Source organism: Aegilops tauschii, chromosome 5 (genome assembly GCF_002575655.3).
Source record: "Aegilops tauschii subsp. strangulata cultivar AL8/78 chromosome 5, Aet v6.0, whole genome shotgun sequence".
In the NCBI taxonomy this organism is placed as follows: Eukaryota; Viridiplantae; Streptophyta; class Magnoliopsida; order Poales; family Poaceae; genus Aegilops; species Aegilops tauschii.
The window spans coordinates 187,490,966-187,506,204 of NC_053039.3; the positions used below are offsets into that span (position 1 = coordinate 187,490,966).

At 43.0% G+C, this 15,239-nt stretch overlaps 1 protein-coding gene across 1 annotated transcript; it reads right to left on the minus strand.

Moving 5' to 3' along the window:
• Positions 1-731: 731 nt before the first annotated feature.
• LOC141022670 (uncharacterized) lies at positions 732-1,142 on the minus strand. The gene has a single exon (XM_073498931.1). It carries the CDS (start codon positions 1,140-1,142, stop codon positions 732-734), a length of 411 nt encoding a protein of 136 aa, XP_073355032.1.
• Positions 1,143-15,239: the final 14,097 nt, after the last annotated feature.

Below are 15,239 nucleotides of genomic sequence, written 5' to 3' on the forward strand. Positions count from 1 at the left end.
GAAGGTGTGTGTGATATACGGCATACGGTTCACTCGGATGAACTGTTTGTGATTAGGCAAGACAAAAGTAATGGTTAGCCAGATCAAGGTGTGTGCGATAGAGGGCAAACAGTTCACTCGGATGAACTATTTGCGTTGAGCGAAGAGAACAGAAACGGTTCAACTTAACAAGATGTATGTGATACGCGACAAACAGGTCTGTAATCAGAAATGTGTGCGAAGACCGATAATAACACAAATGATTGCTGCTAATAAGATGTGTGTGTTGTGCGATGTGATTGCATATAGAACAACAACATATATATATGCACACTTATAAAGACATGGTTGCATAACCAAATTAAACATCCAATTACATAGGTGGCTACTACATACATGACATTTGCACACACCAAAGTAAACTATTACATGCATAATTACATAGGTGGCTACTACACACATGACATTTCCGCACACCAAAGTAAACTATATATTACATGCACAATTAACTAGGATAAACGATCATCTGATCATCATCTACTTCTTGTGACGCTTGTCTCTACTGCTCTGCTTGTGGCTCGATCCGGCCTCGTCGATTTCGGGAAGGAGGCACTTCCTCATGTCAACGATACTCCTGTGCATCTCTTAGCATGTGTACACGCTCTTGGCAGCAAACTTGAGGTGAGGTTCATCCATTTGCCGCATCCAGGCCCCGTGCGAGGATACGGGACGTGTTCTGTTGGCATCCTGCTTCATCTTTTCGCAGTAGTAGTCGATGATGGCCGAGGCGAGTTCAACCAGGGAGTCCTTCTTTGTGCAACCATGAGCACTTTTACATCGTCGGAGGTTTCCACCATAGCAAACTTGTAGTCGATGCTATTGACAAACCTGGCGAAACGGTCGCAAGACTCTTTGGCCATGCAGTAGTGGTAGATGAGGACATGATGGTGCATGGACAACTGGGCTACGGCAACCTTATGATGTTTGCTGGGATGACGGCCGGTGTACTGGAGGTCAATGCCGACCACCTTGTACTTGTCTTGATCAAGCAGCTGCTCCACGGTGTTGATGTAGTCCTCCACCACAGCCGGGTCGATGGTGTACACCACCGAGAGATCTGTCCCCCTTGCGTGGGTCTCCATTTTATGCTCGCTGAACTCCATTGGAGCGCCGCTAGATATCCTCTCTGTATGTGTTGTCGTGGGTTTGCCTGTTGTGTTGTCGGGCGCGATTGAAAGGTAGGTTGAAGAGACTAAGGTTATAATGGCCGCGAGAATTAATGGGGAAGCCGGATGACATGGAATATCGGCACGCTCGGATGTCAGTTCTAATTGCAGCGCGTAACTCCATCGTGCCACACGTAACTGCATCGTGGCGACGCGCACGTCGCAACCGCATGCATATGGGGTCCCCCAACGTGATCGTGTGCCGACCCCAACCATTGGCAGAGCGCGCGCGGAGGGACGCGAGGAGAGCGCTCCGCTGCTGCCTCAACGGCGAGCAATCATATTGATACGTCTCCAACGTATCTATAATTTTTGATTGTTACATGCTGTCATATTATCAATCTTGGATGTTTTATAATCATTTTATATCATTTTTTGGTACTAACCTATTGATATAGTGCCAAGTGCCAGTTGCTGTTTTCTGCATGTTTTTTACATTGTAGGAAATAAATATTAGACGAAGTCCAAATGCAACGAAACTTCGCGGAGATTTTCATGGACCAGAAGACACATAATGGGCCCTGGCTGCGCCTGGGGGGTGCTCCGAGGAGAGCACAACCCACCAGGGCACGCCAGGAGGCCCAGGCGCGCCCAGGTGGGTTGTGCCCACCTCGGGTGCCGCCCCCGAACTGCCTCTTTACTCTATGAATACGCCAATATTCCCAAAACCCTAGGGGAGTCGACGAAATATTGATCCATCCGCCGTAGAGTCCAAAACCACCAGATCCAATCTAGACACCATCTCGGATGGGGTTCACCACCTCAATTGGTGCCTCTCCGATGATGCGTGAGTAGTTAGTAGCTAGATGGCTTCCTCTCTCTCGCTGAATTCTCAATACAATGGTCTCTTGGAGACCCATATGATGTAACTCTTTTTGTGGTGTATTTGTTGGGATCTGATGAACTTTGAGTTTATGATCAGTTATATCTTTTTATATCCATGAAAGTTATTTGAGTTTCTTTGATCTCTTATATGAATGATCTCTTATAGCCTCATATTTCTTCTCCGATATTTGGGTTTTGTTTGGCCAACTTGATCTATTTATCTTGCAATGGGAAGAGTTGCTTTGTAGTGGGTTCGATCTTACGGTGCTTGATTCCAGTGATAGAAGGGGAACCGACACGTATGTATCGTTGCCACTTAGGATAAAATGATGGGGTCTATCTCTACATAGATAGATCTTGTCTACATCATGTCATCGTTCTTATTGCATTACTTCGTTTCCCCATGAACTTAATACACTAGATGCATGCTGGACAGTGGTCGATGTGTGGAGTAATAGTAGTAGATGCAGGCAGTAGTCGGTCTACTAATCTTGGACCCGATGCCTATGTAATGATCATTGATACATCTCCAACGTATTTGCTTTTCCTAACGCTTTTCCTCTTGTTTTGGACTCTAATTTGCATGATTTGAATGAAACTAACCCCGGGCTGATACTGTCTTCAGCAGAACTACCATGGTGTTGTTTTTTGTGTAGAAATATAAGTTCTAGGAATGGAACGAAACTTCAAGAGGAATTTTTATATAATATATAAGAATTTCTGGAGCCAAGACCTACCGGAGAGGGGCCCCTAGGTGGGCACAACCCACCAGGGCACGCCCCCTCTCCTGGCACGCCAGGTGGGTTGTCCCCACCTTGTGGCCCCGCAGACCCTGAAACCGACGCTATAAAATGCTATTTTCCAGAAAAAATCAGGGAGAAAGAATTATCGTGATCCACGAGACGGAGCCGCCACCAAGCCCTATTCTTCCTCGGGAGGGCAGATCTGGAGTCCGTCTAGGGCTCCAGAGAGGGGGATCTTCGTTCTTCGTCATCACCAACCCTTCTCCATCGCCAATTCCATGATGCTCCCCACCGGGAGTGAGTAATTCCTTCGTAGGCTTGCTGGTCAGTGAGGATTTGGATGAGATTCATCATGTAATCGAGTTAGTTTTGTTAGGGCTTGATCCCTAGTATCCACTATGTTCTTAGATTGATGTTGCTATGACCTTGCTATGCTTAATGTTTGTAACTTTGGGCCCGGGTGCCATGAACTCAGATCTGAACCATTTATGTTATCATCATTATACCCATGTTTTAGATCCGATTTTGCAAGTTCTAGTCACCTACTACGTGTTATGATCCGGCAACCCCGGAGTGACAACAACCGGGCCCACTCCCGGTGATGACTGTAGTTTGAGGATGTAGCGACCCGACCCGAATGGATCAAGTCTCTGTGCTTAAGTGTCATCCCTGGATCGGTATGCTGACACACACAGTACTCGAGGATTTATAACAGAGGTAAATCACATGTATAAAGTAACGTAAATACCATTACCTCAATCCAAATAGCGGAAGTAACAAGGTTGTGGATTCCCATCAACACCAACGGCAAAGTTGAGTGTAGAAATCGTAACCCTAACGTATCACTTACTCGTCGTAAGAATCCTGCAACATGAAACGTTGTAGCCCGAAAACGATGTCAGCACATGGAATATGCTGGCAAATTCACACCATAGAGAAATGATGAACAAAGGCTATCACTACATGCATATATGGCTGGTGGAAAAGCTCTATGGTTATAATGCTTTTGCGAAAAGCCAATTTTTCCCTACTTCAAAGGAATAAATTTTATTTAACTATCATGGTGGTTGTGAAACATTGAGATGGTTGACAGCATCTCAATCCCAATTAAGTATCATCATTAACCCAACAAGATTAATTTAAGTAACATGATGAGATCAACAGGATAATCCAAGAACTAGATACTCAAGTTGTCCATAACCGGGGACACGGCTAATCATGATTAGTTTGTACACTCTGCAGAGGTTTGCGCACTTTTCCCCACAAGACTCGATCTCCTCCGTTGGATTTCTCGCACTACATGGTGTTTGAGAAACGGATGATCGAGACAGTCTTTCAGAAGCATTTACTCTCTACTCCGGGCAGACCGTTACACCTACAATCCCCCTACATCTGCTAGTCCACCTCTTCAAGAGCTCACACAACTTACTCAACTATGCCAGAGCCCATAATGGCTTGTGGCTGCACACGGAAGTTTCTAGCATGAATAATCTTATGATCCCTTTGAGCCTGGGTGGCGGTCCTTATACAAACAGACAACACTGGGTTCTCCAGGTGCCTCAATCCACCCAGATGTGAGTTTTAGTTGCCACCTTAAGTAAACCATTATTAACAATCTCACATCTGTCATGAATATCTCTCAAACCCAATCCACGTCTACGAGCATAGCATGGCAATATAGCAACGTAGAAGTAACTCCCAAGGGTTTGATTGTAAACAGGGCAATAGGTACTACCTCATCAACTACTTCCCAATACCCACATGTTAATCAGATCCTAATCATGCAATTGTTTGAGGGTTGAATCTAATGCATAAAAAAAACTGGGTATGAAAGGGGTATGATCAAAGTGTGAACTTGCCTGCAATGTTGATGAAGACGATTCGCACTCAATACTCTGGATAGATCTACTCGTCACACTCCGGTCAATCTATCGTAAGCAAGCAATGGTAACCACACATAAGCAATCACTCAAAAGATCAGAAAGAACGAGGAAAACAATTCGGAAAACTTCAAAACCAAGAAAATAACTCTTGCAACATAAAACAATTTCTAACAGTACCAAAATTATCTGGATTTGGCCTTATCAGAAAGTTTAGGTCAAGAGCTTCGGTTTGCAAAAAGAATCAACTCAAACGGAGTTACGGAACTTGAGTTATGAACAAAAGAAGTTTGAATACAAATCTGTTTGAATTCAAATTTTAAAACTTTCAAAAACATGTTTAAGTTGTTTTACTGGATAGAGGGGATCATAACGAAGACGTGGGCGTTGGTTTCATTGGATTTGGATAAACGAGTAAAAAGTTGTAGACGTTTGAAAACCAGGGGCTGATCTGTAAAGAAAATATTCACAAATGGGTCCCTGGCAGAAATAAAATAAAACGAAAAGGCTATCTAACAAACGTTTGCTAACGAACGCTAACGAACGAAAAACCGTTCAGTGCAAACCCTAACTAACGAACGTTTATCAAATAAAAAAACGTTTAAAAAAACAAAACGAAATCTGGATCGTTCGATCCAGATCCAACGGACGGGAGGCGGCGGTTACCACGGCGATCGCCGGAGTGGGGGAGGACGACGGCGGCAGCTTCGGTCTCGGCCGGAGCGGCGGCTCCGGGCGTCGCGGGAGGCGGCGAAGAGCACGGGGAGGGGCGGCGTGGAGCGGCGGTTGTAGTGGTGGCGTCGGCGGCGGTCGACGGCGACGAGGGCGGCGGCTACGGCTTCCGGCGGCGGTGAGATCGGGCGGCGGCGGCGCGGGCTCTGGCGGCTCGGGCTCCGAGGGAAACGGGGCCGGGGTGCGCCTTTTAAGAGGGGGGCGAGGAGGTGGCGTGGGGAAGGGGGCAGAGGAGGCCGGAGGCGGCACGGCGTCCATGGCGGCGGCGGTCGGCGTGCGGGAGCCGGAGTCCGGGCGGAGGTCGGGGACGCGCGGGGCTGGGCTGGGCCGTTGGGCCCCGGCCTGGCTCGGGCGCTGGGCTGGCCCAGTCGGCGACGGGGAGAGAGAGGAGAGAGAGAGCAGTGCTGGGCTTCGGCCTGGCACTGTTCGAAAAGAGTTTTTTTTTAACATTTTCCAGACAAAGAAAAAAATAATAAAACGAAATAAATAAAACTATTATGTAGGCATATAATATATCAAAATTTTTAGAAAAAGATTTCCTACAACATGAACATTTTTGTGGAGTCAAATAAAATCCTCGCAAATTTAAATAAATCAAACAGTGCTACTGCCTTAATAAAATCCAATAAAAATCATTTTAAAAATACCAAAATGATTTCAAATTTATTTCTCTCCAATTTTCTATTGTAGGGAATCATGTTACCCTATTTTCTGTATATTTTTATTTTGGAGAAAATAATTTGAATAAAAATCAAATAACGCCAAATTAAAAAATAATTTCAATGGGTCTTTGAATTTAATCCTTTGAAACTCCCAACTCATATTTCATATGTTTTGAAGAAGTCATTTTATCTTCGCTCGTGAAAATCATTGAGTTGCATAAAGTTTCAGAATTGGAAATATTCTCAGATGAAATTCAAATATTTTCAACACCCCTTGTCATTTAAACAAATGGAAGAAGTCATGTCATCTTCTCTCTAGGGTCTTGTGGGGAAAAGAATTTGAATTCATGGAGATCGTAAAAGCAAAATGAATGTTTGGGAAAGTCCTTTTATTCCCTCTCATTTAACTTTCAAAAGATTTCGAATTCATTCACTTTCAGTCAATCAATCAAATAATCAATCCAATCTATCTGTTTATTATAACATTCCAAAATTTAGAATTTTGGGATGTTACAAACCTACCACCCTTAAAATGAATCTCGTCCTCGAGATTCGGAGAGGCTAGCAAGAAATAGGTTAGGTTTTGGGGGTCTTCTCAAAATCCATCGATCATCTCAGGGGTCTAGGGTGGTACCACCCTTAGAAGCATGGTTACGGTCGCATCAATACTCATATACTCCATCCTTATCCTTGACAGGGTCGGTCTTCTCAGATCTTTAGTATAATTCCTTCTCTGGACTCTTCAGGTGGTGGCATAACCTTTACCACAATTCTTCTGTCCCTTCATCTTGGTAAGGTTATTCCATTACTGGGTCTTCTTAACTGTCGGGTCAGGCGCCAATACTAAACAACTATCGACATCTCCTGGTGGTCAACAATTTATGGTTTCTCCTGCAGGAAAATGGGTCTGGGTTGATCCTTACCGTATAACCTACGATTGGCATCAACTGCCGTGTACAAGGGAAACATTCTTATACCATTCTAAGGTTCAAGCAAGGTTTAATACCGTCGTCTCTCTACTATAGGTAGGTCACTCAGATTTACCATCCCGTATAGCAAAGCGAATAATAAGAGTAAGTCGGTATGGTGATCAATCCATCCCGCACCCAAATCATTACCTTGTATATGGTTTAGCGAATCTCGCATTCTAACACTCGGTCATCCTCACAAGCATTGCAGAATTTCTCTTGTCAACGAACTAGGTTTGGATAAATCCATGGATTCTGCAAGACAAACAAACATCTATCGTTCCTTCCCAACCCTCAGGTTTTGTGTAACTCCTATAAGATCGTCTGTCGAGAAAAATCGTAACTTCTTCCAGGGTCTTTCCTTCAGCAAGAAATGTGCTTGCTTTTTGGCAGGTCCTGGGGCCTGTGGGTTATGGCCCACCTCATCACTGGTAAACCTTGAACTCATCATCGGGGAAACTGATCCTTAATCCAACATCCAACTTCCTAGTATTCTTAAATCCATCCAATTGTAATGTCTTCCTTCCTTCTATTGGCACCAAACTAGGACATGATTACTCAGACTCATTATGGAATTTCCATTGATCCATATTTCCAACATCATACCTCCTTTATATCCAATAGTAATTTATCCCTTCATCCTCGTGGGATATCCCACATACCGAGATAAAAAAACACTTATACTTATGAAGTCCATACTCCACTTCGTGGAACATCATTATCCTTTCCAGGGTCAAGCGTCCTTACATGGGAATATTGGCCATCTCTGCATGGCACTTCTTCAACTGGGAAACGTGAAACACATCATGAACTCCTGACAGTCCTTCGGGTGACTCCAGCTTGTTGGCCACTTCTCCCATACGCTCCAAAACTCGGTATGGTCCTACAAATCTCGGGGCTAACTTTCCCTTAACTCCAAATAGTTTAACTCCTCGCAGAGGGAACACACGAAGACATGCTCCGTCTCCAATTTCATAGACTACCTCCTTTACATCCAATAATACTCCATACCCTCATATTCTTGGGGTATCCAACATATCAAGATAAAACTCATACTTATTTTGTTCGAAATCCACTTCGTGGAATATCATTACCTTTTTCCAAGGGTCAAGTTTCCTCACAGGGTACTACCACCTTTAAAATGCACAATCTTCCATAGACCATATTTCTCATATCCTCGAAAATGGTCAAAATCTTTCTTCATAGAGTAACAACTCATAGAATCCAAATCAATACCAATGATTCTAACTTTATTGATTCTCAAATTATTACAATCTCCTGCATTCCATTACATGCCTCAATCTGACACCTCACTAATAAAAGAAATGTCCACACTACTACTACTATATTTCTCGTTGCACTCAACTATTTGTCACAAGTCTCCGTCTCCTTGGGGCATTATCTGACAAAGTGCCCTGCTTCATCACAACGGAAACATATTACTTCTGACATATCTCGGGGTTTCCTTGTGATTATATAGCCTCCTGGGGTCCTCATCTTCCCTTTTGGGCAATCATTGTGGTAGTGTCCTGAATTTTTGCACCTGTAACATGTGATATGACTCAGGTCTCTCTTTGTAGAAATTGGGTTGTTCCTGGGATCCAATCTACTTTTCTTCCTGGACTTTTCCGTTCCAATCAGGGCTTCTATTTCCTGTGGGTCATACTCTACTTCCTCTGTCGGGAATTCTACTAAATCCCCATTCAGACAATTTTGGGAGATGTGTCCTTCTTCTCCACATGAATAGCATGACTTGGTGCAGTGTTTAATTGGTTCTTCTTTGGGTGTGTCCTCCACCTCTTCCTTCATCACAGATTCCTCTAAAATTTCCATGAGGGCTCTTTTCATTGCTTCTTTCTTCTGCTGGACGGTCCTTTGTACCATGGGGTAGATGTGACACTGAGCAGGGTAGTGGGTAGTCCCTTCACACAAGAAACAAGTGATCTGCCGAGTTGGGCATTCTTCAGCTGGGTGACTTCCTTCACAATTAGGGCATTCATCCTTGTGTTCCTTATGGTTGTGTCCTATTTCTCCACAAGGCTTGTATGCACAAGGTTTCTTCATATCCTTTCCATAAGGCTTAAATTTCTGGGACACAAGACGAGATCTTTGTAGAGTCCACTTAAATTCTTTCCAAGTTGTTACTCCTTGCCATCCATTGGTGGTTTGGTACATCCTCCACCAAGTAGCAGCACCTCTTTCAAAACACTGAAGAGCATGCCGGGTCATATCCTTTCCGACTATAGGGTTATTCTTCATGTGATCCTCCATGTTCTGAATCCATCGGTCCGTCTCCATTTGACTCATCGGTCCAGAAAATACAAGCTCATCTCCATTCATCCTCTATTGGGTCCATGGGTTTGGGGTGAGATAAGAGAGGTAGAGAGGGATGCACACAATACAAACAATGGTTTTGAAAAGACAGATTTTTATCGTGGCTGTCGGAAAAAACAACAAACAAATGACAGCTCACAAACGTCGCATCTAACATAGGTATAACAGGGGTTTGGTCTTCTAAAGGTCAAAAATCTTCAAAGTCGCCAAACTCTTGAAGTCTTGTTAATGTCTCCGATGGCTTCTTCCAATCATGCTTGTCCTTCTCAAGTTCTTTTGCCAGATCATCTCGGTTGACGCGAAGTCTCTCATGACATCCTTTAATATTTCTGGAGTTGCGCTCCAACTTCTGGGTCTCAACATCCTTGACATGAACCATGATCCTACTGTCTTTCAGTTCTTGACGAGTCTCCGTTATCTCGAGGTTTTGCTTTCCCAGCTTGGCTACTTTCAGTTTCTGGGTTCTGAGTTCTTCACGAAACACTTCTTTGCCAAATACAGCTTCCTGCAGGTCCATCCTAAACTTCTTGATGTAATACTCCAGATCCTGGTGATACACCGGTCTAAAGTTAAAACTTCATCTTGCTGATAGGCGCTCCATCAGCCTTCTACCATCCAATCCTTCCATGCATATGCATGCTTAACTCAGCACGGTGACAATAGCATAAGCGGGCGATAACATCATGGATAGCCGTGTTTCTGCTCTTGTCATTTCCATGAGCTATCTCTCCATAGTTAATATCTCCTGCCTTAGGGTTTTCCTTGACAGAACTTTGAGTTTTTAACTCTCCATGCTCTGGTCTTTCTCCAATACAACTTGATCTCGGGTATTTACAGCTTCCATAGTCTGCCAAGTTCCATAGGGTAGCCTCCCTATACCAATCTGGAAATTCGTCAGATCCTTCGAATTCTCCTAGTCTTCGGAGTCTTCAACCATTGTAGTTCCAATTAAAACAATTGCTCGGTAAGACACTCTTCATTCCGAGGTGGTCTTGGTTGTCCGATATCTTGTCCTTCTTGGAGTGGTCTCATCAGTCGAATCTTTGTGGTCAAAGGGGAAAGGGGTATGGTCTCACTAAAAGGGAATATTTGAATAAGACTCAGAAAAAGAGAGAGGTAAAAGATCTTTTTGAAAAAGGAAAGTTTTAGGGAAAATCCTTTCTATGGGCTTGCCAGTTTCTAGGGTCACGTCCTACAGTCAACATGTGCTCTGATACCATCTTGTAGCGACCCGACCTGAATGGATCAAGTCTCTGTGCTTAAGTGTCATCCCTGGATCGGTATGCTGACACACACAGTACTCGAGGATTTATAACAGAGGTAAATCACATGTATAAAGTAACGTAAATACCATTACCTCAATCCAAATAGCGGAAGTAACAAGGTTGTGGATTCCCATCAACACCAACGGCAAAGTTGAGTGTAGAAATCGTAACCCTAATGTATCACTTACTCGTCATAAGAATCCTGCAACATGAAACGTTGCAGCCCGAAAACGGGTCAGCACATGGAATATGCTGGCAAATTCACACCATAGAGAAATGATGAACAAAGGCTATCACTACATGCATATATGGCTGGTGGAAAAGCTCTATGGTTATAATGCTTTTGCGAAAAGCCAATTTTCCCTACTTCAAAGGAATAAATTTTATTTAACTATCATGGTGGTTGTGAAACATTGAGATGGTTGACAGCATCTCAATCCCAATTAAGTATCATCATTAACCCAACAAGATTAATTAAAGTAACATGATGAGATCAACAGGATAATCCAAGAACTAGATACTCAAGTTGTCCATAACCGGGGACACGGCTAATCATGATTAGTTTGTACACTCTGCAGAGGTTTGCGCACTTTTCCCCACAAGACTCGATCTCCTCCGTTGGATTTCTCGCACTACATGGTATTTGAGAAACGGATGATCGAGACAGTCTTTCAGAAGCATTTACTCTCTACTCCGGGCAGACCGTTACACCTACAATCCCCCTACATCTGCTAGTCCACCTCTTCAAGAGCTCACACAACTTACTCAACTATGCCAGAGCCCATAATGGCTTGTGGCTGCACACGGAAGTTTCTAGCATGAATAATCTTATGATCCCTTTGAGCCTGGGTGGCGGTCCTTATACAAACAGACAACACTGGGTTCTCCAGGTGCCTCAATCCACCCAGATGTGAGTTTTAGTTGCCACCTTAAGTAAACCATTATTAACAATCTCACATCTGTCATGAATATCTCTCAAACCCAATCCACGTCTACGAGCATAGCATGGCAATATAATAGCAACATAGAAGTAACTCCCAAGGGTTTGATTGTAAACAGGGCAATAGGTACTACCTCATCAACTACTTCCCAATACCCACATGTTAATCAGATCCTAATCATGCAATTGTTTGAGGGTTGAATCTAATGCATAAAAAAAACTGGGTATGAAAGGGGTATGATCAAAGTGTGAACTTGCCTGCAATGTTGATGAAGACGATTCGCACTCAATACTCTGGATAGATCTACTCGTCACACTCCGGTCAATCTATCGTAAGCAAGCAATGGTAACCACACATAAGCAATCACTCAAAAGATCAGAAAGAACGAGGAAAACAATTCGGAAAACATCAAAACCAAGCAAATAACTCTTGCAACATAAAACAATTTCTAACAGTACCAAAATTATGTGGATTTGGTCTTATCAGAAAGTTTAGGTCAAGAGCTTCGGTTTGCAAAAAGAATCAACTCAAACGGAGTTACGGAACTTAAGTTATGAACAAAAGAAGTTTGAATACAAATCTGTTTGAATTCAAATTTTAAAACTTTCAAAAACATGTTTAAGTTGTTTTACTGGATAGAGGGGATCATAACGAAGACGTGGGCGTTGGTTTCATTGGATTTGGATAAACGAGTAAAAAGTTGTAGACGTTTGAAAACCAGGGGCTGATCTGTAAAGAAAATATTCACAGATGGGTCCCTGGCAGAAATAAAATAAAACAAAAAGGCTATCTAACAAACGTTTGCTAACGAACACTAACGAACGAAAAACCGTTCGGTGCAAACCCTAACTAACGAACGTTCATCAAATAAAAAAACCGTTTAAAAAAACAAAACGAAATCTGGATCGTTCGATCCAGATCCAACGGACGGGAGGCGGCGGTTCCCACGGCGATCGCCGGAGTCGGTGAGGACGATGGCGGTAGCTTCGGTCTCGGCCGGAGCGGCGGCTCCGGGCGTCGCGGGAGGCGGCGAAGAGCACGGGGAGGGGCGGCGTGGAGCGGCGGTTGCAGTGGTGGCGTCGGCGGCGGTCGACGGCGACGAGGGCGGCGGCTACGGCTTCCGGCGGCGGTGAGATTCGGCGGCGGCGGCGCGGGCTCTGGCCGCTCGGGCTCCGAGGGAAACGGGGCCGGGGCGCGCCTTTTAAGAGGGGGGCGAGGAGGTGGCGTGGGGAAGGGGGCAGAGGAGGCCGGAGGCGGCACGGCGTCCATGGCGGCGGCGGTCGGCGTGCGGGAGCCGGAGTCCGGGCGGAGGCGGGGATGCGCGGGGCTGGGCTGGGCCGTTGGGCCGCGGCCTAGCTCGGGCGCTGGGCCGGCCCAGTCGGCGACGGGGAGAGAGAGGAGAGAGAGAGCAGTGCTGGGCTTCGGCCTGGCACTGTTCGAAAAGAGTTTTTTTAAACATTTTCCAGACAAAGAAAAAAATAATAAAATGAAATAAATAAAACTATTATGTAGGCATATAATAGATCAAAATTTTCAGAAAAAGATTTCCTACAACATGAACATTTTTGTGGAGTCAAATAAAATCCTCGCAAATTTAAATAAATCAAACAGTGCTACTGCCTTAATAAAATGCAATAAAAATCATTTTAAAAATACCAAAATGATTTCAAATTTATTTCTCTCCAATTTTCTGTTGTAGGGAATCATGTTACCCTATTTTCTATATATTTTTATTTTGGAGAAAATAATTTGAATAAAAATCAAGTAACTCCAAATTAAAAAATAATTTCAATGGGTCTTTGAATTTAATCCTTTGAAACTCCCAACTCATATTTCATATGTTTTGAAGAAGTCATTTTATCTTCGCTCGTGAAAATCATTGAGTTGCATAAAGTTTCAGAATTGGAAATATTCTCAGATGAAATTCAAATATTTTCAACACCCCTTGTCATTTAAACAAATGGAAGAAGTCATGTCATCTTCTCTCCAGGGTTTTGTGGTGAAAAGAATTTGAATTCATGGAGATCGTAAAAGCAAAATGAAAGTTTGGGAAAGTCCTTTTATTCCATCTCATTTAACTTTCAAAAGATTTCTAATTCATTCACTTTCAGTCAATCAATCAAACAATCAATCCAATCTATATGTTTATTATAACATTCCAAAATTTAGAATTTTGGGATGTTACAGAGGAGTTCATGTATTCACTATGTGTTAATGCTTTGTTCTGGTTCTCTATTAAAAGGAGGCCTTAATATCCCTTAGTTTCCAATATTGACCCCGCTGCCACGGGAGGGTAGGACAAAAGATGTCATCCAAGTTCTTTCCATAAGCAAGTATGACTATTTACGGAATACATGACTACATTATATCGATGAACTGGAGCTAGTGCCGTATTGCCCTAGGTTATAACTGTCTCACGATGAATATCATCCAACAAGTCACCGATCCAATGCCTGTGAATTTATCTTATATTGTTTCTGCTAAGTTACTACTGCTATCATCATTGTTACACTTGCTACAAAATTACTGCTATCACTGTTACCGTTACTGCTGTCACTACTATCAAAACTATCATATTACTTTGCTACTAATTACTTGCTGCACATAATTAATCTCCTGGTGTGGTTGAATTGACAACTCAGATGCTAATACCTACAAATATTCTTTGGCCCCCCTTGTGTCGAATCTATAAATTTGGGTTGAATACTCTACCCACGAAAACTGTTGCGATCCCCTATACTTGTGGGTTATAAAGACCTTTTTCTGGCACCGTTGCCAAGGAGCAAAGATATGTTTGTTGATTCACTTGGGATTATTATCAATTTATCACTATGAAGAATCTGAGGGATCCTAAGACTAAGATTTATCCCTCGAAGACGAGAGGAGGTAAGGAACTGCCATCCAGTTCTGCTTTAGATTCACCTTCTGTTATGAGTAAACTTGCAACGCCACCACATGCTATCAATTCTAATATGTCGCAAGTTATTGATGATGCTACTTCTACTATGAATGATGCTTATGATGATGCTAGTACCTTGCTTGATAATGATGATGTGCCACCTGGTGAATTTCTTGATGAACAAATTGCTAGAGTAATACAACATGATGTTGTTGAATCTGATGATGAGCTTGAAACTGAAACTCCTGAAACACCTGCTAGAACTAGCCTTCCTAGAAATGAATTGCCTAAGGTACCATAAGGTTATGTTATGAATGAGGAGACAACTAGAGATATTCTTGCTTGTAAGGATAGAGATGATCTAGAGAAATTATTATGCAAGTATAAAGAAAAATCTTTGAATGCTAGAATGAAATGTGATCCTAAGTTTGCTACTTCACGTATCTTTATTGATGATAAGGATTATGAATTCTCTGTCGACCCAGAGTTAATTACTTTGGTTGAATCTGATCCTTTCCATGGTTATGAAACTGAAATTGTTGTGGCACATCTTACTAAGTTGAATGACATAGCCACCCTTTTTACTCATCATGAGAAGACTCGCTATTACTTTATTCTCAAATTATTTCCTTTCTCATTAAAGGGTGATGCTAAAGCTTGGTACAATACTCTTGCTCCTGGTTGTGTGCGTAGTCCCCAGGATATGATTTATTACTTCTCCGAAAAATATTTTTCTGCTCATAAGAAACAAGCTGCCTTACAGGAAATATTTAATTTTGTGCATA